At 35.6% G+C, this 27,091-nt stretch overlaps 2 protein-coding genes and 1 non-coding gene across 3 annotated transcripts; 1 reads left to right on the forward strand and 2 right to left on the reverse strand.

Moving 5' to 3' along the window:
* Positions 1-14,132: 14,132 nt before the first annotated feature.
* On the forward strand, positions 14,133-14,204 carry TRNAR-ACG (transfer RNA arginine (anticodon ACG)). Its single transcript has one exon. It is a non-coding gene; the product is annotated as a tRNA-Arg (tRNA).
* Positions 14,205-14,227: 23 nt separating this feature from the next.
* Positions 14,228-26,549, reverse strand: LOC104245852 (uncharacterized). The gene is made up of 8 exons (XM_070165777.1): positions 26,176-26,549; positions 25,545-25,709; positions 24,944-25,092; positions 24,105-24,480; positions 17,497-17,813; positions 16,301-16,618; positions 15,421-15,587; positions 14,228-14,579 (listed from the first exon to the last, which is right to left on the reverse strand). Exons 1-7 carry the CDS (start codon positions 26,314-26,316, stop codon positions 15,431-15,433), a joined length of 1,623 nt encoding a protein of 540 aa, XP_070021878.1. The 5' UTR covers positions 26,317-26,549; the 3' UTR covers positions 14,228-14,579; positions 15,421-15,430.
* LOC104245849 (urease accessory protein G) lies at positions 18,580-22,150 on the reverse strand. The gene is made up of 7 exons (XM_009801547.2): positions 21,898-22,150; positions 21,606-21,794; positions 20,787-20,847; positions 19,958-20,159; positions 19,642-19,763; positions 19,433-19,537; positions 18,580-18,835 (listed from the first exon to the last, which is right to left on the reverse strand). The coding sequence occupies exons 1-7, from the start codon at positions 21,966-21,968 to the stop codon at positions 18,752-18,754; spliced, it is 834 nt and encodes a 277-aa protein (XP_009799849.1). The 5' UTR covers positions 21,969-22,150; the 3' UTR covers positions 18,580-18,751.
* Positions 26,550-27,091: the final 542 nt, after the last annotated feature.

The following is a 27,091-nucleotide window of genomic DNA, read 5'->3' on the forward strand; positions in this document are numbered from 1 at the left end:
GCACCATCCGGACAAAGCTTATGTGGATCCACTGCATATTCAAGTCCACGATCAGCACGCTTACTACAACATGGTTGAAGAAGAATTTGACGGTGAACCATGGTTCCACGACATCAAGGAGTATATCAGAATGGGGATATATCTAGCGCAAGCCACAGGGGATCAAAATAGAACCATTAGGTGGTTGGCAAATGGATTCTTCTTAAGTGGAGGAGTTTTGTATAAAAGAACACCAGACCTTGGATTATTAAGATGCATAGATGCTAGACAAGCTACGGCTATCATGTCTGAAGTACATTCGGGAGTTTGCGGACCCCACATGAGCGGATATGTGTTGGCAAAGAAAATTCTCTGAGTTGGTTACTATTGGCTTACCATGGAGCGAGATTGTATCAGTTTTGTGCGCAAATGTCATCAATGCCAAATACACGGAGATTTGATTCATTCTCCACCATCCGAGTTGCACACAATGTCGGCACCATGGCCCTTCGTCGCTTGGGGCATGGATATTATTGGACCAATTGAGCCGGCAGCATCCAATGGGCACAGGTTCATTCTGGTAGCCATTGATTATTTCACCAAATGGGTTGAGGCCAAAACATTCAAATCAGTGACCAAGAAAGCTGTGGTCGATTTTGTTCACTCAAATATCATATGTCGATTCGGAATCCCAAAGGTGATCATCACAGATAACGGTGCTAATCTTAACAGTAACTTAATGAGAGAGGTATGTCAACAGTTTAAGATTATACATCGCAATTCTACCCCATATCGGCCCAACGCGAATGGAGAAGTCGAGGCAGCCAACAAAAACATAAAGAAGATACTTTGGAAAATGGTAGAAGGTTCAAGACAATGGCACGAAAAATTACCATTTGCATTGTTGGGATACCGCACTACTGTTCGTACTTCGGTAGGAGCAACTCCTTATTTGCTGGTATATGGCACTGAGGCAGTAATCCCTGCAGAAGTTGAAATTCCTTCCTTTCGGATCGTCGCCGAAGCTAAGATTGATGATGATGAATGGGTCAAAACCCATTTGGAACAGTTGAACTTGATTGATGAAAAACGATTGGCAGCAGTATGTCATGGCCAATTGTATCAAAGAAGAATAGCAAGAGCGTACAACAAAAAGGTGCGTCCCCGAAAGTTTGAAGTGGGTCAACAGGTGCTGAAACGTATTCTTCCACATCAGGTTGAAACAAAGGGCAAGTTTGCCCCAAATTGGCAAGGACCGTTCATTGTGACCAGAGTATTGTCCAATGGTGCATTATGTTTAACAGATATTGAAGGAAAATGCATAGACACGGCTATCAACTCTGATGCAAAAAAGAGATATTATGCATGATTTTTCTTTGGTATAGTTATTGAATGTTTGTATTTGGCATTATTTCGAAGATTGGAATGACGAAGGCAATTTATTCTGCTATCCAAACACTGTACCCTTTGTTCCCTCTTTTGAGCCATATTTTGTTTCTTTCCTACTCTCTTTTGGAATCAATAAAAAAAAGAGGAAAATTATAGAAGTGAACTACGTTTGACCTGATTCCTCAAAGAGGATACGTAGGCGCCTCACGGCTCGGTCATAGGGTGAATAATAGGCATAATGTGCATAAAATGAAACATCAAGAGACCCCCAATCAAGAAACTGGGGCAGGAATTGTATTGGCAATAAGAAAAATGATTCCAAGAGTTGTAATTTTAAACCCATATCAAAATTGTTTTGACTTTTGATACCATTTCATTCCAACCACATACCAAAAGACCTTTCGATCAATCTTAGAAAAATGCTGAGTCGAGCAAATGGAGGTGATTCATAACACTCTGGTCCAAACAGGAAAAAGCGATGAAAATGAGAGAGTCTTATAGGTGAAAACCCTCACGGGCACCATGAGACGACGAAAGATGAGAAAAAGTAAAATGAGAGAGTTTTATCGGTGAAAACCTTCGCAGGCACCATAAGGCGAAAAGGAATTAAGAAATGAACAAATGAGGGAGGTTTGTCGGTGAAAACTCTTTAAGGCACTGCAAGTCAAACAAGGTCCGTAAGTTGGCAAAAAGTAAAATTGGGTTGTGAAAATTTTGGAAAGCAAAGTGAAACAATTGAAAAGGAGATTGGTTAAATAGACTGGACTGATTAATCCAAAATGCATACCCTGATCATTGGTGTCAGTAACTCCAATCAGATAAGTTCCTTATTCTTATCTCCAACAGTCATCCAAATTTGGATTTTTCTTTTCATTCTTAATTGTCAAATCTTCATGTTTCGTCACTAATAATCTTACTCTTCTAAAGCTTTTGAAGTAAGTTTCGTTCCAAGCAAATAAAAAGGAATGTCAAGGTATACTACCAAGATTCAAAATTGCGCAATGCAAAATACGGCCATGATAGGCGGGAGGTAATAGGATGAAAATAAGATATGGGTGTGAGAAAAGTTGAATCAGAAAAGTGGTTCAGTAATGTCAGGAGAGACATATGATTACGATTGAAAGGGTTTGAAGTGAAAACAACAGTTGGGGATCCTACGGTTAAGGATCAATTATGAGGACAAAACAGTCTTTTCAACCGCTTCAAGGTAGTAAAACAGGACAAAGAGAAACCCCACCCCCAGCAAGAATGCCACAACTAACCACCATGCCTTAAACTAACAAGATTTTCCTTGATTTGAAATAGGGGCAAAAACAATATTTGTTTCAGGAAACACCCGGTGATGAAAGTATCAGCAAGCAGGCGTCCACCTGGAGAACGAGGAAGAACAGTTGAAATATCAGCAAGCAGGCGTCCACCTGGAGAACAAGGAAGAACAGTTGAAGTAATAGCAAGCAGGCGTCCACCTGGAGAACAAGGAAGAGCAATTGAAATATCAGCAAGCAGGCGTCCACCTGAAGAACAAGGAAGAGCAATTGAAATATCAGCAAGCAGGCGTCCACCTGGAGAACAAGGAAGAATAGTTGAAATATCAACAAGCAGGCATCCACCTGGAGAACAAGGAAGAACAGTGGAAATATCAGCAAGCAGGCATCCACCTGGAGAACGAGGAAGAACAATTGAAATATCAGCAAGCAGGCATCCACCTGGAGAACAAGGAAGAACAGTTGAAATATCAGCAAGCAGGCGTCCACCTGGAGAACAAGGAAGAACAGTTGAAATATCAGCAAGCAGGCGTCCACCTGGAGAACAAGGAAGAACAGTTGAAGTATCAGCAAGCAGGCGTCCACCTGGAGAACAAGGAAGAACAGTTGAAGTATCAGCAAGCAGGCGTCCACCTGGAGAACAAGGAAGAACAATTGAAGTATCAGCAAGCAGGCGTCCACCTGGAGAACAAGGAAGAACAGATGAAGTATCAGCAAGCAGGCGTCCACCTGGAGAACAATGAAGAACAGATGAAGTATCAGCAAGCAGGCGTCCACCTGGAGAACAAGGAAGAGCAATTGAAATATCAGCAAGCAGGCATCCACCTGGAGAACAAGGAAAAGCAATTGAAGTATCAATCAGACGTACACCTGAAGAACAGAATGGCGATTTATTTTTGACATTATTAGTTGAAGTCAGGAGCCCACCCATGTAATGGAGGAATACACTTAGAATCAATAAGGCAGAGGAATCCGATCGGAATCCCCAACGGGAAACAACAAAGAATCCCAAGCAGAGGAAGGAAGTACAAGACTCGATGAAAAACAATACAAAAAGGAAACAAGCAGTTCAAGACCGGTAGTCCGAAGAGAATACGAGACAAATTGGGAGCAAAAGATACCAAAGGAGTCACCAAGACATCAAAGCAACAAGAGACACAAGGGCATGATCTAGATAAGATTTTGTAATTCATATACCATGGTCTAGTCTAGCTTTTTGTTTTTCTTTAAGCAGGGTGTAATAAGGAGGTCAGCAAGCAGTAAAAGCAGCATGCAACAACAGTAACATCACAGTCCCATGGTATTCCCAGCTACCAAAACTTCCCGAACTACATTGACCTGATTTCTTTATAGCCAAGGATATGTAGGAAACCTTTGAAGCAGAGGTTCGGTCAAATCTTTCAAAAAATGCTTCCCACGGAGTATTCAAACAGGCAAAAATCGCTCGTATTTGCTCACTTTATCTTTGCACGAAAACTCTTCGTGTTTCCGGATAAAGATGGGCAGCTGTGAGCACGTGATTTTTGCCTCATACGAATTACTCCAAAATAACTCTTGAAATTAGGTCTTTTCTTTAATTATGTGTTATTTTTAGGAAATATTGTACGGATTTCCTGTTTGTTTGCATAGGTATATGTGCGTGTGTAATTTTATTAATGCATTTAAAAATACAAAAAAATAATATAATGTAATATGTGTTGTATGTGCATTTAGGATTTAGTTTTTCAATTTAGGAATTAACATGTTTGTTTTACAGAAAGAAAATCACAAAAATATGCATATGTGTTTCTTGCCATTGTATTGATTTTATTTAAATTTTTAATTTGAGTATTAATTATTATAGGTGTTAAATAATATGTGTGTAATTTTATTTTTTGATTTTTACAATTTATTTAGGATTTTTGTTTAATTTTTGTAATTAAAGAAAAATGGAAAATGGGTAAATGTAAAGGAAACTCGGACTGGGCCAGGAGAAATTCAGGCCCAAAAATCATCTCTGACCCAATCCAAACCAGCTGGTCTCAAATGCAAACAAAACGACGTAGTAGGATGATGAAACTACCCCGTTTCGTCATCCTTCAATCTGAGCCGTTGATCGAACAAATCAAACGGTTCAGTGCAGCCCTGGTTTGGTTTGAAACGACACCGTTTCAGGTGCTCAATCTGAGCCGCCCATCTTCTTTGATCCAATGGCCCCAGAGCTTGGACCAAACCCGATCCCACAACTCGGTCCACTTTTACCCGGTCTCTCAAAAAGGCCAAACGACACCGTTTGTTTGAGTAAAGTAATCCAGGCCATTGATCTCAATTGATCCAACGGCCAGGATCCATCCACCCCACCCCGTATATAAGTCCTAAACCATACCCCACCCCCAAACCAAACACCCCCCTTTCCTGTTCATTGTCTCTTTCATGAGACCAGATGAACCCCACCGTTAACCACCGTCAACCACCCACCGAAAATCGCCTCACGGCGGTTCCGGTGGTCCAAATGACTCCATTTTAACACCCTTGACTCCTCTCAACCTCCCCGTTCCAACTATCATCATGGCTTACCTCGAATCAGACCCCAACACCTCGAATCTTCGATCAAAGTTTGGTCTGAAAACCTAACTTTCTCCGATGGCTTCCAAATCAACACCCTAGCTTATCCCGACTACCCTAGTCATAGATCCGGTAATGGCTTAGGTCGAATCTTCTTAGAACTGCTCGAATCTTCATTTAAAGATTCGAGCCAAACAGGAACTTCCCATATCCTTTTCAAATTCATACCAGGTGACCCCTATGCCTCCTTTACCCCTAAACCACCCTTGATTCCCTTCGAATCTGCCCCGAAATGTTCGAGCCCTAAATCTGGAAAAAAACGGAACCCTAAAATTCCAATCATGGAATCTGACCAAATTAATTGAAAGGTTGGGGCCTAATAGACTTTAATCGAGGTGTTCTCAGTTGAGAACACATCAATTAAAGTCTGTTCGACCTCAAAATGCTTAGGTCTGACTTTGAGCCTGGGTCCGTATAATTTTGAAGATTCAGAGGTATTTTTCCTACTTTTCTTTTGTACCCTATGTGTGTATTATTGCCTGTTTTAGTAATTTGTATAATTTTCATTTTTTTACTTGATTCTGTCTCATATCCACTATACCCGTTTATTCGATCAAATTATAGCATTGTTTCTGTTTGTTGTAATTGTTTACAATGTGTGTAATCAACTCGATTAAGTTCGTCGATTAGTTATCTTATTATAAATTCTTGTTCCTGTTAATGCTGATTAAAACAACTTGTTTGCCGAAATTGTCTGGGGTCTGATTGTTTGGTATCAGTTGTTATAAGCATGTCCATTAATTAGTTTCGACAGTTAATTCACTCTTGTTTGTTAAGTCAGCAAGTTCGTCAAATGTTGTTGTGTATATTTGATCCAGGGCCATTTGATTTCAGGAATGAACTTGCATGCCTGATATTTGTATTCATGTGCATATTTCAGTTTTAGTTTCAGGACATTGTCATTAAGCTGACAATGAACCTACATTCACATTACCTTCATTCATGTGCATATTGATTCAAGTTTCAATTTCAGCTTCAATGATTCTGTTGAGTTCTGTGTGGTTTTAATGTGATGTTTTGGTTTGAATTCAGTTTTACAAGTGTTAATTAGATATTATTGGGTTAGAAGGTTGCATTTTAGTTAAAATTCTGTAAATATTGTTCTGAATTGGAAATCTTTGTATTTAATGTTTTTCTGCATTAAAACCTTAGGAATTGGTTGAAGCTGTTAAGCAAATAATTGTTGAGTTTGGGCAGATTGGTTTAGGGCAGTAATAGTAAGGGAATTTCAGGGGTGTTTGGGGAATAAAACAGTTAGTATGATACTTTATTGCTAGTGCTTTATCAATGGGTATTAATTAATCCTAATGGGGAACCAAAGGAAGTGGAAGGCTGAAATTAAGGGAAAGTTTTCCTTAGTGGCTGATTCATTAGAAAGCAGTTTTAGTGGCAGATTTTAGTGGAAAAAATCTGCCTTGGATAACAAAAGGGGTCCGGGCAGTGGGCTAGAGGGGAAATGGAGTTAATTGTATAAAGAGGGGGTGTTGGGACTGATTTCAGGACTCAGACAGAAAAGAGACACAGAAAGAATACACACAGGAGAAAAAGAGAGACAGAACAGAAAAACACAAAGAGAGATAGAACAGAAAAACACAGAGAAGACACATAAGAAAAAAAAGGAGATATACTGAAGAAAAAAAAACAGAAAGAGAGGACAGAAGGGAAAAAATAGGAAAAAAAGAGCACACACACACACACAGAAAAAAGAAACAGAACAGAAAAATAGAGAAGAAAAAAAAATCAAAAATATTGTTTTCTCATATCTGTCCGGGCTTGTTTGGTGATACTGTTTGATTGAATCTGAAATTTTCTTAAAATTTCTGCTACTGTTCATCTGGTTTTCACGGTTTCTGTCGGTTTTGCTTAAATCTGCTGAATTGTTTGGCATTTTATTTCTGCTGTTGGGCTTCTTTTGCTGCTACTGCTGAATACTACCTCTTTTACCCTCATTTCCAGGTATATATTTAGACTCATGATACTGCAAAGTTTCAATATTATAGAGAAATGAAATCTAGAATTTCAAATATGTTTGCTATTCATTTGAAGGCATTAGTTGAGTTTCAATTTTTTTAGTTAACTATTAGCTTGCGCTTGACATGAGAACTATTAGTTAATCATCCTCTTTTGAAGTTAGTATAAGCTTTGCAATAATTCTATTTATTTCAGAATCTCATTAAGTATAGTTATATTCGAATTGTCGAGACAGGGGATTTGGTAGAAAGTTGACTATTCTTTAAACTTTGTATTTAGACCATGTTAACTAAGCGCTTGGTAACATGAAAATAACGGGGAACCACGCTAGTAAACTTCGTCAAGTCCGATATTGTTTAATTCTAGTTGACATAAGTATTCTCGTTTATACAAAAATAGGGCCTAATAATGCGGATAACTCTAAGTGAGAGGTGAATCGATATAATTCGTTACGATTAAGATATTGGAATATTCCTGATGGTTCAGATGTGTATTTACGTTATATGTAATGTCATTTTATTAAATCAATTTGTAGATTAGTTCTCTTTCTTAACAACAAATGGCCCATTTATTTTAGGAATGCGATTAATTCATTTCTTAAAAATAGTATATAAAAATAATGTCAGTGATTTTTACAAAGTATAGATTTAGTATTTGTAAATAGCTTGCATAAGCCGAGATAAAAAATTGGTTTGATTTTATCTATCCCAAACTCAATCATCGTAAGCAAACTAACCAAATAATTAGAACTTTGGACTAAAAACAAGTTGTATAGAAGAAGGTCGGATTTTTGAATACTAATTGCAACATTTTAAGTCAAAGATATACAAAGTAGAGTTCGCTCCGAATAGAATAATGGAAATTCTTCGAAAACTATTAGTTTGCTTATCAATTAAATTTTTCCTAGTTTTTACACGTAATTCGCTTTTGGTAAGTTTTCAAACTTATACACTTAGTCTTAAGCTTAGGAAAATAATAAATAACTTGTGCATATAATTATCAAGTACTGAAAATACATAAACAAAATACGAATATTGTATTCACGATAAAAATGGTAGTTTTAGTTGCACGTTATTTATTTATTTTTCATCTCATTAATTCTTTTAATTTGAATAGTTTTAAGGTATATAATTCACACGCTTAAAATATAACATGAGGTCAACACCTAATAAATTTTGATTTTTTTTAAGAAATCTCGAGACGTTATTTTCATATTTAAAAATAGATGGACATAATAAAAATTTGTAGAAAATTTATATTACCATCAAAATATTTTGTGTAATTGCGGACACGTTCGCGTGACATGATTACATTTCTAAAGACAATTCGGAGTATGCGTTCGCGCAACTTCGAGCAAACTTTCTTAATAAAAGGGGGTTTTCGGAGGATATTAAATTAATTTATTTCATATAACCCAAGATGTGCAGTTCACTATTTAATCATACAAGAGTGACGAATGTTCGTAATTTTATTTTAAGCACGCACAATTTCGGCCATAAATTATTTTTATAATAAAAAATATAAAAAATATTATCAATCTTATTGTGCACACGTATGCGTGACATGATTCTTTATATTTATATATATAAAAAATATGAATATACATACGCGTGATTCGTTTCAAAGTAGGTCTATAGTTGTAAACAATCTAACCAAAAGCGGTAACAAAATCATGCAACAAGAAAAAATGTATTTAGTAAATCAAGATAATCAAGCCAAGTATAAAATGGTTAAGCGGCCGTGCTAGAACCACGGAATTCGGGAATGCCTAACACCTTCTCCCGGATTAACAGAATTCCTTACTCGGATTTCTGGTTCGCAGAATGATAAACAGAGTCATATTTTCCTCAATTCGGGATTAAAACCGGTGACTTGGGACGCCATAAAATTCCCAGGTGGCGACTCTGAAATTAATAAAGAATCCCGTTTCGATTGTCCTTTAATCAGAAAAACTCTCTTTACACTACGCCCCCTCCGGAATGTTGTGTAAAGGCGAGGTGTGACAAAGGTAGCAGAAGTTACAGTCAGGACAATCATTCGAGGACGAATGATCCCAAGAGGGAGATAATGTAACACCCCGTACATTCAGACTAGGTGTAGATATGTTAAATGGGTATTAATTTGATATTTTAGACATATGAAGTCCTATAGGGATGATTATGGGTGAAAATAGTTATTTCAAAATTAAGATGGAAAGTGAGGTGCATAAGATTTGACAAAATCGACTAAGTTTGCAAAAGGTTCGTATGCCAGCAGGTTTTAGTGAAAATGAGTAAGAAATTTGGGAAAACTCAAAGCATGAAAGTTGTAGGCCTTTGAAATAGCTTTCCAATGATATATTATGGAGTCGAACGGATCTCTGTGCAAAACGTTATACGCGTTTTACAGAACAGTATGCGATATGCGCGCCGGTAGCGCGGCCGCGCTAATTTTGAGGCAGTGTTACTGCAGTTTAGCGCGGTCAGTATCACGGGCAGGCCTCCATATGCATGGGAGCACTAGTGGGAGGTCGTTTTAAAGCTATATTTTGTCCCCCAGAGCCCCAAAACATAAAAACTTGCTCTAGAAAGAGGAACTCTAAAAAACCTAACTCCTTAAGGGTCTTTCTTCCACCCAAGGTAAGTTCTAATGGTGATTCTAAGTTAATTTCAATATCCCAATATCTTATTAACATGGGTAAACCCTCTATATCATTAGATATTTGTTTAGGGCATTATTGTTGAGAGAAGAAACCCTAGAACTCGAATTCAAGAAGATTGAACGTCAAAAATGTAATGTCTTCACCCTCTAATTGATTCTAGCATTGGATTAATGATCATTGACTCAAGTTCATGAGATATGCGTTGATGGATTTGATAGAAAAGCATGAACACTTATAGGTTTGGCTTGTTGATTGTTGATTATTGGTTAAGGGTGTTGTTTACCTTATGAGTGATAAAGAATAATATTGATTATAACTATTTGAGACTTTAGAATTTATCTAGGAGCAAATGTTATTAGGTATAGAAACACCATTAATAAGGATTATGAAGCTTTATGCCACCAAGTGTTTGAGAAAATGCCTAAGTGACAAAAATATGAGTATTATTGCTAACACGGAATCCCTTTGACTTGTATTGATATAGATTGAAGTTGAAGGGGGTTGGCGAATGTTGTATTATGCTCAAGAGCAGGAAGTTAAGGTATGTGAGGCCAACTCTCTATGTTTGAGAATATTAATGATTCTCTCTACACTACGTTTCTTTTACGACGTATCAATTGCCTCAAAAAAATATATAGTTAAGCCTAGTTCCTTGAATAGTTGTAGAGCTTCTATTCTCTAGCTTCATAACTCGTTCATGACTTTCATTCTGAATGTTGTGAGCTCAGTGCGTATTCAATATAGACTTGGGTTTGATGCCCCCGAGTCTTAGTATAGATTACTCAGTATGCCATAAACAGTTAAAGTTTCAGTGTTCATAATCAGTTCAAGAATACACCTCTCAGTCTAGTCCTATTCAGTATTCCACTATTATGTAATTCAGTGTGATCCAGTATTCCAGTATTATATAACTCAATGTGATTCAGTATTTCACTATCATATATTGCAGTATGATTCTCAGTTCCTGATTTTAAATCCCTGAATGTTGAACACTTGTATTTGGGCCTGAGGTCGCAGTTTATGCTTTATGCATCTTTGGGCCTGGGGCCGCAGTTTATGCTTTATGTATTTTGGACCTGAGGTCGAAGTTATGTATACGTATAGTCCCGGGGCCGCAGTTTGTGCACATATATATATTGGGCCTGAGGCCGCAGTTTAATATTCAGATAAACAGGTTGTTCATCATTCAGAAGATGGAGAATTCATATCCTTACTTCCTTTCAGTTCAATTATTAGTTATCGTTCAGTTATCAGCTATCATATCAGTTACTAGTTATCAGTTATCAGTTCAATTACCAGTTATCAGTTCAATTATCAGTTATCATTTCAGTTTCAGTTTGAATAGTTATCATTTCAGTTATCAATTATAAATTCTCAATTATCAGCTTAGTTTCAGTTTCAGCATTTGTAATTCTTTCTTTCAGTTGCTTTACATACCAATACAATTCAAATGTACTGACGCCCCTTTTGCCCGGGGCCTGCATCTCACAATGCAGGTAATGATTTACAGGTCGACGACGCAGAGCACTAGGATTCTCGTACCAGCTAATTGGTGATCCCCAGTTCTTTTGGGGCATTATCATTACTTTACAGCCTTTCAGTATTTACAGATAGTCAGTGTTTTCAGTACTTCAATAGAGGCTTCATAGACTAGAGTAACAGTTAGACAGAGTCTCAGACTTTTCATATTAAGCTATGTTGGCTACAAATATGTTTCAGAATTATATTAGTATTTCCGCACTTTGATTTATATCATCCATACTTTCAGTATATCAGCATATGTTAGTTTATCTTCCGCATTTAGTATGTTATGATATCACATGTTGATTCAGTCAGCCAGTTGGTTCGCTCGGTCACATGTAGTCAGGCACAGAGTGTCGTGTTACGTCCAGGCCCAGGTTCGGGGCGTGACATAAATACACGCGTAAAGCACGTACTCTAAGACTAGTACTATATTAAAAGCACGAAGGTTATTAGCGAAATATCATTCTCCTTTTTTATCCTTTAAAGATGAATTTCACACTAAACAAAATAGTCATTTAATTATTTTCCTACTATTTAGAAATTTTAAACCAACTAAAATTTTTACTATTACATCTACTTTCTTATTTCAATTATATAAGAATTCCTAATATTTATGAGCTTAAAATTATAATTGTACCTTCATTTAACTTTCCAACGAAACTGCATCCAACTAACCATAAAACAACTATTTTCCAACGTCATATGCCTATATCTATTGAGATAAGACAATTGCTTCCCTTGTCTAAATTAAGATTATAGGGTTTCTCTTTTATTAAAGATTTTTTTTTTTTTTGAAAGGTTTGGAGTCTATATGAACAAATAATTCTATGCACTTAGGAACCACGAAAAACAAATTCCATGATCACCAAGTAAGGAAAAAAAATTAAGAATAAAACTCAATCCGAGAAAAGGCAAAAAGAAAGAAAGAAAAGCAGAACATGTTTTTAAACTTGTAATCTCTTTTGGTATAGCAAGTAGTCTTATCTTTATTTTTCTACACAAAACATTTATTTTAGAATCCTGATAATAAATCAAATTTTATTTTATTATTCTACAGGAAAATGGTAAATTGATTCTACTTATAATCTATAGTCATGGTAAAAGTGCTTACTAAATCTTCTTCTTAGAAGAATGAATATTGAGATATGTAATTCTATATATTATGTATTCTCTGTATAGTACATGTTCGTAAACTGGTAATCTCTTTTATTATAAAAAGTAGTTTAACTTCTTTTTCTGCATAAAAAATTATTTTAGAATCTTAATAAATTAAAATAAGCACGATAATTAGAAGAAAAAAATTTATACTCCATTTTATACCAACTAAAAGAGTGTGCTCTTAGTTGTTTCAAAAAGAGAAATTGTCAAAAGTTTACAATTAATGTTAAAATCGTCACTATTTCCTTATCTTCAATACTTGCCTTTTTTTCTAATAAAAAAATTCATTATTCTCTTGTATAATGGCATTATGAATATAGTAAAACCTCAATTAATTTTAAAGCTTCATTATTTCTTTGAGGTAAATAATAATGAGGTACTTAGTTTTAATGAGGTAATAAATAATGAGGTAAAAGATTTATATTCAATAGTATAAAATTTTATAATATTTTTATGAAATACCATTAAACAAACTATAACGTAATATCAATACTTAGTTTTTTTTTTTTGGTTTCCCACCCCGGTGTTCGGTATCCGCATTGGATCCCGACTATATCCGGATTCGCGCCGGGTAAGACCTCATTCGGGAGGTAGCGCTCCCTACCAAGGATTTTTCTATACCCAGAGCTCGAACTCGAGACCTCTGGTTAAGGAAGGAGCAACCCTATCCACTGCATCATATCCTTTGGTGGTTCAATACTTAGTTTTATTGGTGTGTGCTTGTGTGTGTATATGTACACGCAAATTGTTAGTCCAAATTTGTATTATTTGCATTGTGCCCGAAAGAGATGTTAGGTGAGATACAACAATATAATATACTTTGTATCTTATATAATAAAATACTTATAATTACAACTAATATATAAGTAATTCAACTAAATTCATAACTTTGCATGTTTAGAAAATGTTGATTTCTGACTTTGTTTCATAGTAATAATATTTATTTTCATTATTTAAACATATATTGCATTTAAGTTAACGCTAATTGATGTGTTCAAATAAATTGTTCTACTTGTAAATATTTTATAATAACTGACGCAGAGCACACGTGCAACGTACGTACACTAAAATTACTCCCTCCGGTCCAAAATAAGTGATTTTTAGCCCTTTTTTGTGGTCCAAAATAAGTGATTTTTTCAAATTTCAAGAATGAATTAATTATTTTTTTTTCCTACATTGCCCTTGGAGTAAATAATGTTGGAGTATGTGTTAGGAGTATTTATATGAAGAGATAGTAAAGGTTAATATGGTCAATTTCATTACTAATTAATGTTAAAAAGTGAATTTCTTAATATGTGTGAAAACAACTAAAAAATCACTTATTTTGGACAGGAGGGAATAATATATATAAATATATATGTTATGTGTTTATTGAGCTGGTAAATACCCAGTGTGAATAAGTGTTTACTCATTGGTACTCGTGTTGTCTCCCATTCCTCCATCTCTTTTCTGGCATCACATAGCCACTTCAGTAACTTTGTTTGGAATTTGTATCATAATAAATACCTTAACAGCCGACGGGAGAGGAGGAAGGGAGTGGAAAAGGAGAAAGAAAATTAATTACTTTTATGTAACAAAAGAGAAATTACAGTAGCATCAAAGATTCCATGGCCCAATGGATAAGGCGCTGGTCTACGGAACCAGAGATTCTGGGTTCGATCCCAGTGGAATCGCTTTCTGCTTTTTGTGCCAGACATTTTCATTCTATCCATCCTTTTGCTCATTGACAGGAAACACATCACTGTGTACAGATATCCGCTGGCCTACAAACTGTAATAATACTGTTGAAGAAATCTCTTTTTCTTAGTCAGTTAAAAAAAGAGACTACAAAGAATCCTTTGCATATGATACAGATGCAAGCAAATCAGAGAAATCCTCAGATAGTATTCCTATATTGGAGCATTCTCGATCATATTTGAGCTCAACCACTTGAAAGAAAGTTCACGACTTCAAGGTGATGCATTAAGTCGCCAAAGCTGCTTCTTGGATTCACCAACCTCAGCATCGTTCAAATGAAATGGTGATTCAAACTTCCGCTTCAAAAACACCTGTCAGCAAAATCGAAGATGTCCAAATGTCAGGCCCAAAAAAATTATGGCTAATTGCTGCTGCATTTCATAACCGACCTATCAAACAATCAACTTTCTACTGCTTTCTACAGCTTCTGAATAAACTAGAATCCAAAACACCTTAGTACTCCACTAAAAAGTCCTCAATGTTAGATTACAAGAACAATACAACATGGCAAATATTTCTTCAGTGATCTTATAAAACTTATTCCTAACATGCCTCAAAAGAAATTTAACAAGTATTCCAACAATATGGAATCCAATACACTGCCAAAACAGCTTATAGTCTGGTGGTATCACCAAGAATTTTCCAAACAATAGGTGTGAGTTCGATTGCCACCATCCCCTTCCCCTTTTTCCCTTCCTAACCCCCCCTATGTAATAGAAAAAGAAATTAAAAAAAATACACCGCCAAATATGTTCAAAGGCTTGTAAGACTCATTAACAAGCACAAACATTTCAGTAACCGAGAAATCAGTTAGTCCCCAATATGACTTCATACAAATTCAATTTCTTTCGAATCACTTTCAATTGTAGAAGTAAATAAAAAGTGCAGCTATCAAGGCCCAAAACCCATACTTCATGATGTCAGTCGGTAAGAAACCAATAATCCGCCGGTTTTATTTGGCGACTTCAATAATTCCGGTGAAAATTTGGTGTAAACAAAATACTCCATAAGCTAAAAGAAGATGAAGTTCTTCCAACAGAATTGGTGTTACCAATCACCATGAACTTTATAGGAAGCTGGCGACAATTTCACAATCTTTCAGATGCTTAAGCTGAAGAACACTATAGTCAATTATAGAAGTTAGAAGTTTACCTCCTCTGGTCTATGTCTGTTCTGTCTTGGAAGCCTTCGACTTCTCAAGCTGCTTGCGGAGATAAGCCTGCTTTAGTTTTTCTCGACGTGCTGCAACTTGTTCTTGCCTACGGAGCTTGAGTTCTGATGCTTTTTCCCTTGCTTGACTTGCTTCTTTATGAACTTCCCTGAGAACAGCAACATGTAATGCAAATGTAAGTAGAAAAATGTTGTGAACAAAGTGAATAGTGCAGAGAAAAGATACTGAAAAAGCAATAAGTGAAGACTTCTCAGCAAACAATTACGATAATTTCTGTACTTTTCTACTTGAGGGATCAAATTCTTTGCCCACATAGAAAGTAAGTTCTCAAGAAACCTACCCGAGAAAAGGGAGGTGAAAAATAAGCAACGAAAAGAAGAGGAAGGAGGAGAGCTTCCTTTAAGCTGACTATCATGAACAAGCTAAAATACCTAGGATTTTATAGCACCCAAACTCCCTATCATCAAAATTCAGTGTCTTGTATTTTATTTGATTTTGATGAATACTGTTAAGTGTTTCTCTTTTCTATGTTTATTTATGGGATCTGGTTCCCTTCTACGTTTGAGCACATGAGTGTACCATCCTGATAATTGATAGGTTCGTAATCTTTCAATTAGAATTGGGTAGATGTTTTATTTTCCAGAAGCTTTTAGATACTACTCCCTATTTAGCAGAAAATGCTTGCAATAAATAATGCTATGCGTCACCCTTGGGATGAAAATGAATTAGACAGGTTTATGAGTAACTGCAAAGTGTCGCAAACATCTTAAACAGTGTAAAAGGTAGGAATTAGTTTTCTCTAATTAACTAAGCACACAAATATCTAAGCTAAATATAAAGTGTATAATTAGCAATACATACATTACAAAACGCTTATGTTCACTTCTGTCAAATGTGCCAGCTTGGCGGCCAAGTCCTGCAGCTTTTGTGTCTGGGAGTAGGGAGGTATCATCATCTCCAACTTCATCTCTTGGTTCTGTGCTAGAAGTATTGTGCCGTTGAGGCAGCTCAGAGTCTACCTGCTCCTGGCCCTTCCGAAAGAAATCAACACAGTACTTCTCTTCGTCCTCCCCGTCAGAAAGCTCACCCCTCACCAGCTTATCATACAACTTAGCCTTTCGTTCTAAGGCAGCATAGCTTACTGATCCATCTTTAACTGCTTTCAGCTCAAGCTTGTCCCTTCAATGAAGAAAAAATAGACATGAATTAAGCCTTTATACACTGTCACAGAAATTTTAACATCTCATAGCTAGTCATGCATTTGCCTAAAAACCCTGAAGATTGCTGCTCCTCTATTAAAACCAACTTCTCCCTGCAAGGTTGTTTCTTCTCTAATTTAATTAAACAGTCTCAACCAAGCAATTTGCTAGGTGGAGACTACTGACACATACAAACATGATTTGCTTCTTCTAGACTGCTGTACCCATATAGAGCTGGAGCACCAATGAGCTAATTACTCTAGCATTTCAGATAATAGCCTTGGACGTTTTCTGGGCGACAGGCCTGATAAGGCACCAAATCCGCTGCCAGAGGCCCAGAGCAGTCCCCCATCCACGGCTTAACAGTTATGCCTTAAAAAAATATGAATATCAAAAGCTTACACATATGCAGGACTTCAGCAAATTAGCCCAAAATAAGATAGAATCCAGTTTCAACTCATGTTTCAATCAATCAGAACAAAATATGCATTTGGCCCTAATTTCCAAACCCCACAATTGCATCAACACATAAAGTTCCATATCACTTACTAATGGCCGTACTTCCCAATTAAGTCTCTACTATCAAAACCCTGAAGCTTATCACATATACAATTGCAATATGCAAGAGACTTTAAAACCAATTCTAATCTCAATTATCACTAAATCCTTGGGCTTACAAGCTTAAGACAGATTGCCAGAGGATGTCAGTTTCCACTCTCTGATAGTATGAACCTTTATCAATACATTCTTATTTGACCAAAATAGATTGCAACCACCTCAATTATGAGCATAAAAATTGAAAACAAGTATAGTACTTAATTAACAAATAAAATAGGGAAAGGGAAGGAGAAAGTATACTTGGCCTCTCTAGCATCAACCCCATGATTCTTGGAGGAAAAGGCGTCCTTAGCGGTGATTTTCTTCTTGGCGCGGTGGATCTCCAGATGCGAATAATTTGGGTCAGCAGCAGAAGGGTGGACGGTCTCTTTGGAAAGGCGTTTGGACTCTTCTTGAGATTTGTATAACTGGGCTTTAAGTTCAAGGATGGAAGAAGCACCCACACCCTCGATTGGTCGGTGCTTTTTGGGCATGATTGTGGATTCCGTCAGCCATCCTAGCGACTCCACAACCACCCTCTTCTTCTCCTTGTTATTCTCTCCTTCTTCCCCCATTGATTATGTATGCACAAATTCACACACACACACACACACCCTTTGGGGTTTGATTGTTGTATGTATTTGGTTTTGATCGTTCTAGTTGTTCCTCTGCTTCTTCGCTGTCTTCTTTTTTGGGTTAGGATTGAGGAATGGGGAAGTTTTGGAGCCTCTATTTTGAAATACGACATTTTATAGGGGCTTTCTCAGAAATGAGAACCTTACAGCTATTTTCCTTATTTTCTTTTCACCTTTTTAGAACATTTTTCTTTTTTTTCTTTTTTTCTTTTTTTTTTTTACTCCTGGCTGGATAGGGCTTTTAAAAAAAAATTAAAAAAAGTAGTAATTGGATTGGGGGAAAAACAAGAGTGAAATTGTAAAAGATGTTTTGATTCGTTCCTTCCATCAAACATAATTTTCGTCATTTTTTTCTTTAATTAAGCTGCAAACAATAGAAATATGCTACACTTGGTCTATTTCACTTTTAGTATTTTATAAGTGAATAAATATGTCTTTTTTCTAATAAAAATAAAAAAAATGTTACAGATCTAAAAAGTAATTTTAAAGTACCATATCTTGGAATGCTTTTCGTTCGAAAATATTCTAAATCTTTCATAAAAAGCTCAATAAAGAATCCTAAAATCCTTTTGCATCCTCCAGTTAAATAGTGATAGAGGAAAGTGTGCATAATTGTAAACTGTGGTTTGTATTGTCAGCAAAAGAAGACAGCAGAACACTAAGAAACGAATAATATCGAGCAACATCTCACACTTAGGCGAAGGAAGAATGACCAAACGAACCAAAATAAATATGAGAAAATTGTAAGTTACATACTTTTGGTACATAAACTATGTAAAAGCAGATTATTTAGAAGATTACATTAGTCCTGACACAGGAAATTGAACATCAGATGGGCATTGGAGAAACCAAAAGATACAACATTGTTCAAGTACAAGTTTTCAGTGCTTCTTATTGCCGGTTGCAACTTCCCAAGCTTGTAAAACGTGGTTCACTATGTCCTCCACGCCAACCCCATGCTTCACCTGCAGTTGAATCAAAACATTCTATTGCAATATGAATATGCCAGACACTGCCATCAGATAGTGAACGTTAAAATTACAATAGGCGAGAATCAATTTCTCCATTTTGTTGGGGGGGGGGGGGGGGAGGGGAGGAAAGATAACCCTAGAACATCTTTGTAACATCCCAGAGTCCCACATCGGCAAAACATAAGAGAGATGCTGGGTACATAAGTTAACAAGACTTAGACCCTAGTGACGCGTTTTAAATTCGTGAGGGCCTAGGCTCAGAGCGGACAATATCACTAGCGGGTTGGATTGTTACAATCTTCCTGTGGTATAGCTAAGCACTAAGCCGTATCAATGAACCAACCAACATATAATAGTTGTCAATTGGATGGCACACACCCTGGTGCAATATATATTAGCACAAGTCTAGTCCACGCATTCCTAGAATCCTATCCTTGCACTCTAGCACTTATCTTAATTGCACAATAGCACATCTGCACAATATTAGTGTACATTTCCACACAGAATGAACGGCCATGATTTGATTGGGAGTGTTATTTATACTAATAAAATTACCAAAATATTTGAATAGGGATGAGAAAATTAATTAACCTGAGCAAAAACAAAAGGACCGCCGTCCCGCATCCGAAGTGCATCCCGCTCCATGACAGACAGATCTGCTCCCACAGCTGCTGCCAAATCGGTTTTATTTATCACCTACAATTTAAGAACCAACAATTATATAATAATTTGACCATGTGTATACAGAAGTTTACAACTGATAAATTTAACAAGTCAAACGTGCAAAATAAGAAACATACAAGGAGATCTGCTTGGGTAATTCCAGGACCTCCTTTTCGAGGAATTTTATCACCACCTGATACATCTATTATGTAGATTATGTAATCAGCAAGTTCCCTACTGAAGTTGGCAGCTAGGTTGTCTGCATTGAAGGAAATTTGGTTAAATGACAGGAAACCTAAACTTAAACATGTTATATCTGATCGTAATGGTAATCCTATCTTCTTATCAAACCAAGTAAAGAAGTGACAGCCAGAGGACCATCATTTTACTGAAAACATAAAGTCAAATATCCTTATTAGTTTGTGTGTGCAAACAGTTTCTATGACCAATTACCTCCACCAGATTCACAAAGTAGTATATCTGCTTTGTACAAGTTAGAAAGCTCCTCAAGAGGTCCAAGGTTAATGCTTATATCTTCCCTAATAGCAGCATGTGGGCATCCTCCTGTTTCCACTGCTCGTATCCTTTCCTCCGGCAGCGCGCCATGTTTTATTAAGAACTCTCCATCTTCTTTAGTGAATATATCATTTGTTACCTACAAAGAAATGCATCTTAACAAAGACAAAATTCATTCTATATCTTAAAATAAAAAAGCTAAGATTTAGTGAACATAGACTTGCACTATATACTGCATTACCATATGTTGTAGATCAACAAAGTTAATAGTGGAGAAGTATATCAAAATTTAAATAACTCATCGGAAAGTGATGAAAGAGCATAGGAGTTTCTGAACACCAAACACATGCTTGCACATTATCTTATTTCCTTTCAAACTAAGAGATGTCTGGTAAAGTCCTGAAACTTGGTTCGAAGTTTCTGCAATATCAATCTGTGATGCGTAGGGAGGAGTTCTAAATGAAGAAAGAAAAAGAACATGACATATCCAATTAATCTTCAAAAGGCAAGTGTAATAAAGAATGTTGTTATGTAACTTGAATGACTCAATTACAAGGCATATTGCACATAATTGAATCTTCATCTAGAATTTCTAATGATGAGGTAGAGAAAGATATGAACACCATTGATTAAACTTTAGCTTCATACTTCAAATGACAAAAGGGAATCCTCAAATTATAACCACTTATGCAGACTAACACTCGTTCATCAAGTAAACATGGATTATGGAAAAAGCAAAAAGAAAATATCATTTGGTGGTACATACTGCTGCAAGACTGTATTTGTCCCTTAGGAGTTTACATAATGCTAGCATTAAAGCTGTTTTCCTGCAAATGAAATATTATTTAGTCACTTTAGATCTCAACACGTTCAACCAAAATTGTACAAGCTAATTACAGAAGGGAAAAAACTAAGTGTGGAAGAAAAGCGATAGCAAAAACTAATGTACAATAGAATTCAATTCACTGCAGTACCTTATGAAACTTGAAGTGAAAAAGGAAAATGCATGTGCACACAGATACACACACACACACACTGGGAACTTGGCTTGCTGCACCTGAAAGAAAATCCTACTTATTAAGAAATCCTCCTCCTGCTCTCGTTTCTCAAGGTCGCCTTTTTCTTCTCACTCTTATCATCCTTTTCACCAGTTACTACTCAACCCCACCACCCCCCACCCCCAACCCCAACCCCCCAAAAAAGAGAAATAGAATAGTTCCTATTTTCTAAGCTAAAATGTTACAAATCATATGGAAAGCCATAGAGAGCTAAAACTAATGAAATAAGACTAAATTGCAAAATACTTTGATACAACCTGAAGAACTGTAAAAGTTACTGATAAATTGAAGCTAAAATCTCGTATACACCTTTAGTTTCAAGCTTAACATAAACTCACAAAAACAAGAATGGTGACCAATCTAAAACTGTAGGCATCAATATCAATTTAAGATACATGAGGCAGACTAACATCAATATTTGGTATGAAGAAAACAAATACTGAAACCCTTTTACTTGTGCACACATTCCGACCATGAAAAATAATTTAAGCAAATTGGAAATTTGAATTTGGGAAAAGAAGAAATACCCAGTACCAACAGGGCCACCAATTCCAATAGTAAATGCTCTTTCAGTGAAGTTCCTGTTAATAAGTGGAGGTGCTCTTCTGGTAAAGTAGCCAGGTGAGTATATTGGTTCATGGGAATGAGGAGCCAGCCCATCATGGCTATGGTATACCCTTCCATCTTCTCCTACCCATGTTGTTGTCTTTGCATCCCTGATGATAAATTAAGACAAATTTTGAAATAAAGAATCAAATAAAAGAAAAATGACAGAGTAAGTTTGTGAATTTGATGCTGAGATATCTTAAGGGGAAATACTCATGGCTATGGTCATGATGATGACGATGGTGGAGGTCATGGTCATGCATATGGTGATCTTGAGAAGCCATTTGACACAAGTCCTGAGAGATGGTGGAGACTCTCACAGGGGAACAGTAAAGGGACGAGATTCCAATCAACCCTTGACAAGAATATTCCTTAAGATTAAAATATCTGCTGGAATCTCTTTATCAACAAAGAAAGGTTTAGAGATAAGTCCTTTAAATATGGTTAACCTTGTCCTTCCAATATAATTATGAACAAAAATAGTCCTAGTCCTATAAGGAAAGGACCGTTTGAGGTTTTTCCCTTTTTTTCTTGAAATGGTTATACACACAAACTATTTACGTCAACACAAGATGTGTGTGATTTCTATAAATTTTATCACTTAATTATATAATAAATATTTGATTTGGTGTAAATTCTAAGTGTGAGTAAACTACTTTATTTTGACAAAATATGTTACTTAAACACATACTCCCTCATTTCAGTTTATTTGAACCTATTTCTTTTTTGTCCGTTTCAAAAAGAATGAATTTTTTTTAAATTTGAAAACAATTTAGCTTAAACTTACAATTCTACCTTTTTGGGTCTCTTTTTAACTTATTTAAGACCACAAATTTAAAAGTCTTCATTTTTTCTTAAATTTTGTACCCAGTCAAACATATTTACATAAATTTGAATGGAGGGGGTATTTAACAGTGTCTAGAAAACGGTGATAGAAGCACAAACCAAGAACAACACGTTGCTGCTCTTTGTTTCACCAAAAAATGACACGTTGGTATGCATCCCTCATATGACATCATTTTAAGATTCATAAATTTATTCCTGGGAAAATGTTCACTTATACACACCCCTCCTTATTACTTTTCAGTTTTCCGTAAATAATTTTGTGCAATGCAGGACGATAATCTAGCAAATAATAGCTGCCTCCAAAGATTTTAAGAGTGAAATTTTAACCCAATCCAAATGCATAAATAGTAAAATAGCCTCTTAAACTTTTTTTTGTACCTCACATATGCTTTCGTGAGACTCCTTGACAATTTTATTTATTAATACTCTTCCTGTCTTCCATAACAAAATGTGAAAAAATTGGATCAGATTGTCTTGTCACGATCAGTGTTTTAAAAGGTGTGGGCATAAGACGGGGCGTTTTATATATGCTTCAACGAAGCGTAAGCCCCGATGCTACTTACAATTTTTAATATTTTATAAAATAATATAATTACAATAAATATTTATAAACATGTAAAATTACATAAAAATGAAGAAATATATATATGTGTGGGTGGGAGAGAGAGAGAGATGTGCTCCATCCCCACAAAAACTAGTCAAAACAATCTATTATATGCTACTTACAAGCACAAATAGCTTGAGTCAAAAAGAATAAAGTTTTCTATATGGAGGAATAAAAACGATGATTAACCTACAATTTGAACTTTGAACTTGTTGCTATGAAGAAGAATGGAGTTCTCTTTGTATTTGTAAAAAAAAAATGAATATTCGTTGCTTTGAGAGATATTAGCAGACTAGTGGACAAGATAAAGAATTGGGAATGACTATAAATTAGGGCTTCAATCAATAAAAAAAAGGTCTTGACTTTGAAATTTAATACATTTCAGTTCCTTTTTAAAATTTTGAGTAATTACAAGCTGACTTTTTAGAAATTGGGTATTATATGAAGGACTTATTTAACAAATTTTGTTTTAATTTGAAAAAGTCTTTAGAGCTTACGTCTTACTACAAAAACACGCTTCAAACTTCCGAGCATATACCTCAAATTGTTGGGCATACGCCTCTTGAGACTTTTGTTCCACTCCATTACCTCGGGACATTTTTGGTATCCCTCGTCCTGGGGCTCGCCGAAAAAAAAAGGATTATCATCATAAATATTTATAACGTCAAGCCAGTACAAAACGTGAGAAATACTCCTATCTATGTACAAAAATTAATGCATTCCCTTACATATAACTGCCTAATCACTCTTGAGAAATCTAAAAATCATACTTCATGTTTGGGGAAGGAGGAAAGAATAAGTGGTTTAAATCACTGTATAAGCTTCCTCCTATGTTATGATGCATTCACATAATTGGTGTCCTCAAATAACAATACACCAAAATCTAGTATCTATAAAGTGCAAACAAGAAAAAAAAGTGGAGGAATAGGAATTACAGTTTCCAAAAAACATGAAATATTCAAGTTTGTTGAAATAATTTATTAAGGACATTGTTTCTAGAAAAGTAAGTCCCAAGTGCATTGCTTTTCCTTCCTGATTCTGTTCTCGTTATCATCTTTTGGCCATCACTCTGAGGAACAACTATTTCCACTTGGGGTGTCATAGTTTCGTTATTTCCAAGAATGATCCCTTGCTTTTGTATATATTCCCATTTGTCTTGGAAAAGATAGAAAAATCCCATGAATGAGATTTGTGCTGTAAAAATTATTGTCCAAAGGCTTATTGGCTTAGATGTTCTTTCATGGTAGGCTGATAAGCCTGTGTAGGTGTTGATAATTCCGGCCAAGCATATTGTTGTTCCAAGTAGCCAATGGAAAAAGAACCATACACTTCTTCCTTTACTTCCCCTGCAGTCCAAAAGTTGTCCAAAAATTTTACACTTAAATGTATCATAAAACGTACTCATGCTGACATACTTTAGTAGAGTTACAAATGGCTCAAGGACGTAATCTAGTCGTTAATAAAGTGATCAAAAGCAATTAATATAATAGCAAGAGAGACAAAAATGCTGGGCGAGTCTTTCCTATCAACATCCCCTGATAAATAGAGTTACTCTATACTTGTGCAATTGTGCTAGTGGAAATTAGCACGTTCCCAATGAAATAATTGATATCCGCGCAAACAGCCCGAATATCACCAATGACTTTTTTTAAAAAAGTGCGGGTATGAAAGGACAAACAAAAAATTTTAGAAAATGGAGTTCAAATTTCCTTTTGAAAGCAAAGGTATTGTTTTTCCTACGTATATATTTGATTATTAGTCCTAGTTCTTCATGGTCTACTGGTTTTGCAAAAGTTAAGAAAATGTTACCTCTTAGGCCGGCGAAATCCCATAAGAAATTGGACATAGATGGCAATATAAAGGGCTAAACCTATTCTTTGGTGATTGTTGTTGAACATATTCTCAAAACTCTTGATTGATAGCACCGCTCCAGCGGTAGCCAGTAGAACAGAGAGCACCTTTTCAATTTTTTTTAAAAAAAAGGAAAGAAGGACAAATCAATTACCATTGCAGTTAGAAAGAAAAGAGATTTATAATTTTTAATTATTTAAACTAATTCTGAATTATGAAGAATGGCATTGGAGTTCTCTTTTATTGCCACATATTATGGCCATAATCATAGTCAAATCCGTATTAGTTATACTCCCACCAAACTGTGGGCTCACATAAATAAATTTTGAACTTTATAACCCTCACCATGATTAAAGTGCACATATGATAATTACGTAGCAGAACAAAGTAAAGATCAATTTATGATGATTACTTGTCATTGCTCAAAAGAGAGGTTCATTTTGTTTTTGCTTTAATTTCAACAATTTCAATTTATTGTCCCCTAATAATATCCGAGTCCTTTCTTTAAAAAAATTATCAGAATTTGAAGAATTAGAAATAAGAGTGAAATATTAAATACCTGAAGAATTCCATGAACATAGAAGAGAACTTTGAGTCTTGTTGTGCTACACTTCTCTGTGTTGGACATTCTTATTGTGAGTATTCCAGCTGGCATCAAGAATCCCATTGAAGCCCATAACAATATTCCATGAATTTCAATCTCAAATATCCTATGATAATTCACCTGCAATACTTATCAAATTCACATTCCTTGTTTAGAAAAAAGCAGAAAAGAAGAGAAAGGAATAAGGAAAGTAAAAGATTTTCCTATGTCCCCTATTTTTTTCTTCTGAACTCATCATAAACCAAACAAGTCAAAGGAAAACTTGCTCACTTTCTCTCTCTTTCCCCCCTGTAAACAAGGAACAACATACGCACTCAAAGGTGGATGCAATGTAATTTCCAACGACTTTAACATAATCTCGTGCTTTGTACGGGTTAAAAATATATATATGTGAAAATCACTAAAGTTCTATAATATACTACTAAGTTTTGAACCCATAATTGCGACAGTGCAATGAATTCAACCGTGAAAAAGTGCAACGGATTGAATTCCGAGAATATGAATATTAAACTCGTCAAATTTAAATCATGAATCTGCATCTATATCATTAACAATATTGGTATTGGGGTGGGGGTGTTGATCATACCTTGTGAACATGCTGGTTGATGCTTATTAACTGGCTGTTGAGTTGTATCTCTTCATTGGATGAACAAGCAATGAAATGGGGAAGTACAATAAAAGCAAAGACAGCAGAAATGCTTGAAGATGGCAGCCAATATTTCCTCATTCTTGATTCTTCAGAATTCCAAGAACAGCTTCAGAAGTGCAGCAACTTCAATACTGAGAAATCTGAATTCTCAGAAAAGTTGGTATTTGATGGAAAAAGAAACTCAAATGACAGTTTATCTTTTTTGCAGTGAGAAATGGACTTTTAAAACCATGCAAGCAATTAAAGGAGTCTTTTAAAGATTTTTCACTTTACGACATTCTTAGCTTTTTATTGCTTTTTATATATTTCTAAAGATAAAAAAGGATAACCAATTGACTTTATTTAATCTAAGTTGTAATGATGGGCATGATGTCTAGATTAGACTAAAGACATTATTGTATTAGCTCTACTAAGATGTGTCTTTTGCTTTTTATATAAAGAAGCTACTTTCAGATCATTGAACAAAAAGAACAAGTAGCCATAACTTCATGTCTTATACAAAAGTGCCCAGCTACGTATAATATTATAACCTCTAGTTTTGATCATATACCAAAAGTTACTACAGTAAATACAGGAAATAGAGTATGGAGAAATTTAGGGGGGGGAAAGAACTGAAAAGAAGGAAAAGAGAAGAAGAAATTAAGAGTGAGATTGCATTTATGATTGAAGTTGAATATTATTATGGCTTTAGATTAGGGTAATAAGTTACCATTGCATAAGTCGTAAGCTTAATAACCATTCTCAAAATGCAAGGGGTTGATAGAGACACAATTATAGCTAGAGAAGAATTTTAAATGTGCAGTTAAGAGTAATACCAAAAATTTCAATCATTTGGATTTATGGGACACATCAC

Source organism: Nicotiana sylvestris, chromosome 2 (genome assembly GCF_000393655.2).
Source record: "Nicotiana sylvestris chromosome 2, ASM39365v2, whole genome shotgun sequence".
Lineage (NCBI taxonomy): Eukaryota > Viridiplantae > Streptophyta > Magnoliopsida > Solanales > Solanaceae > Nicotiana > Nicotiana sylvestris.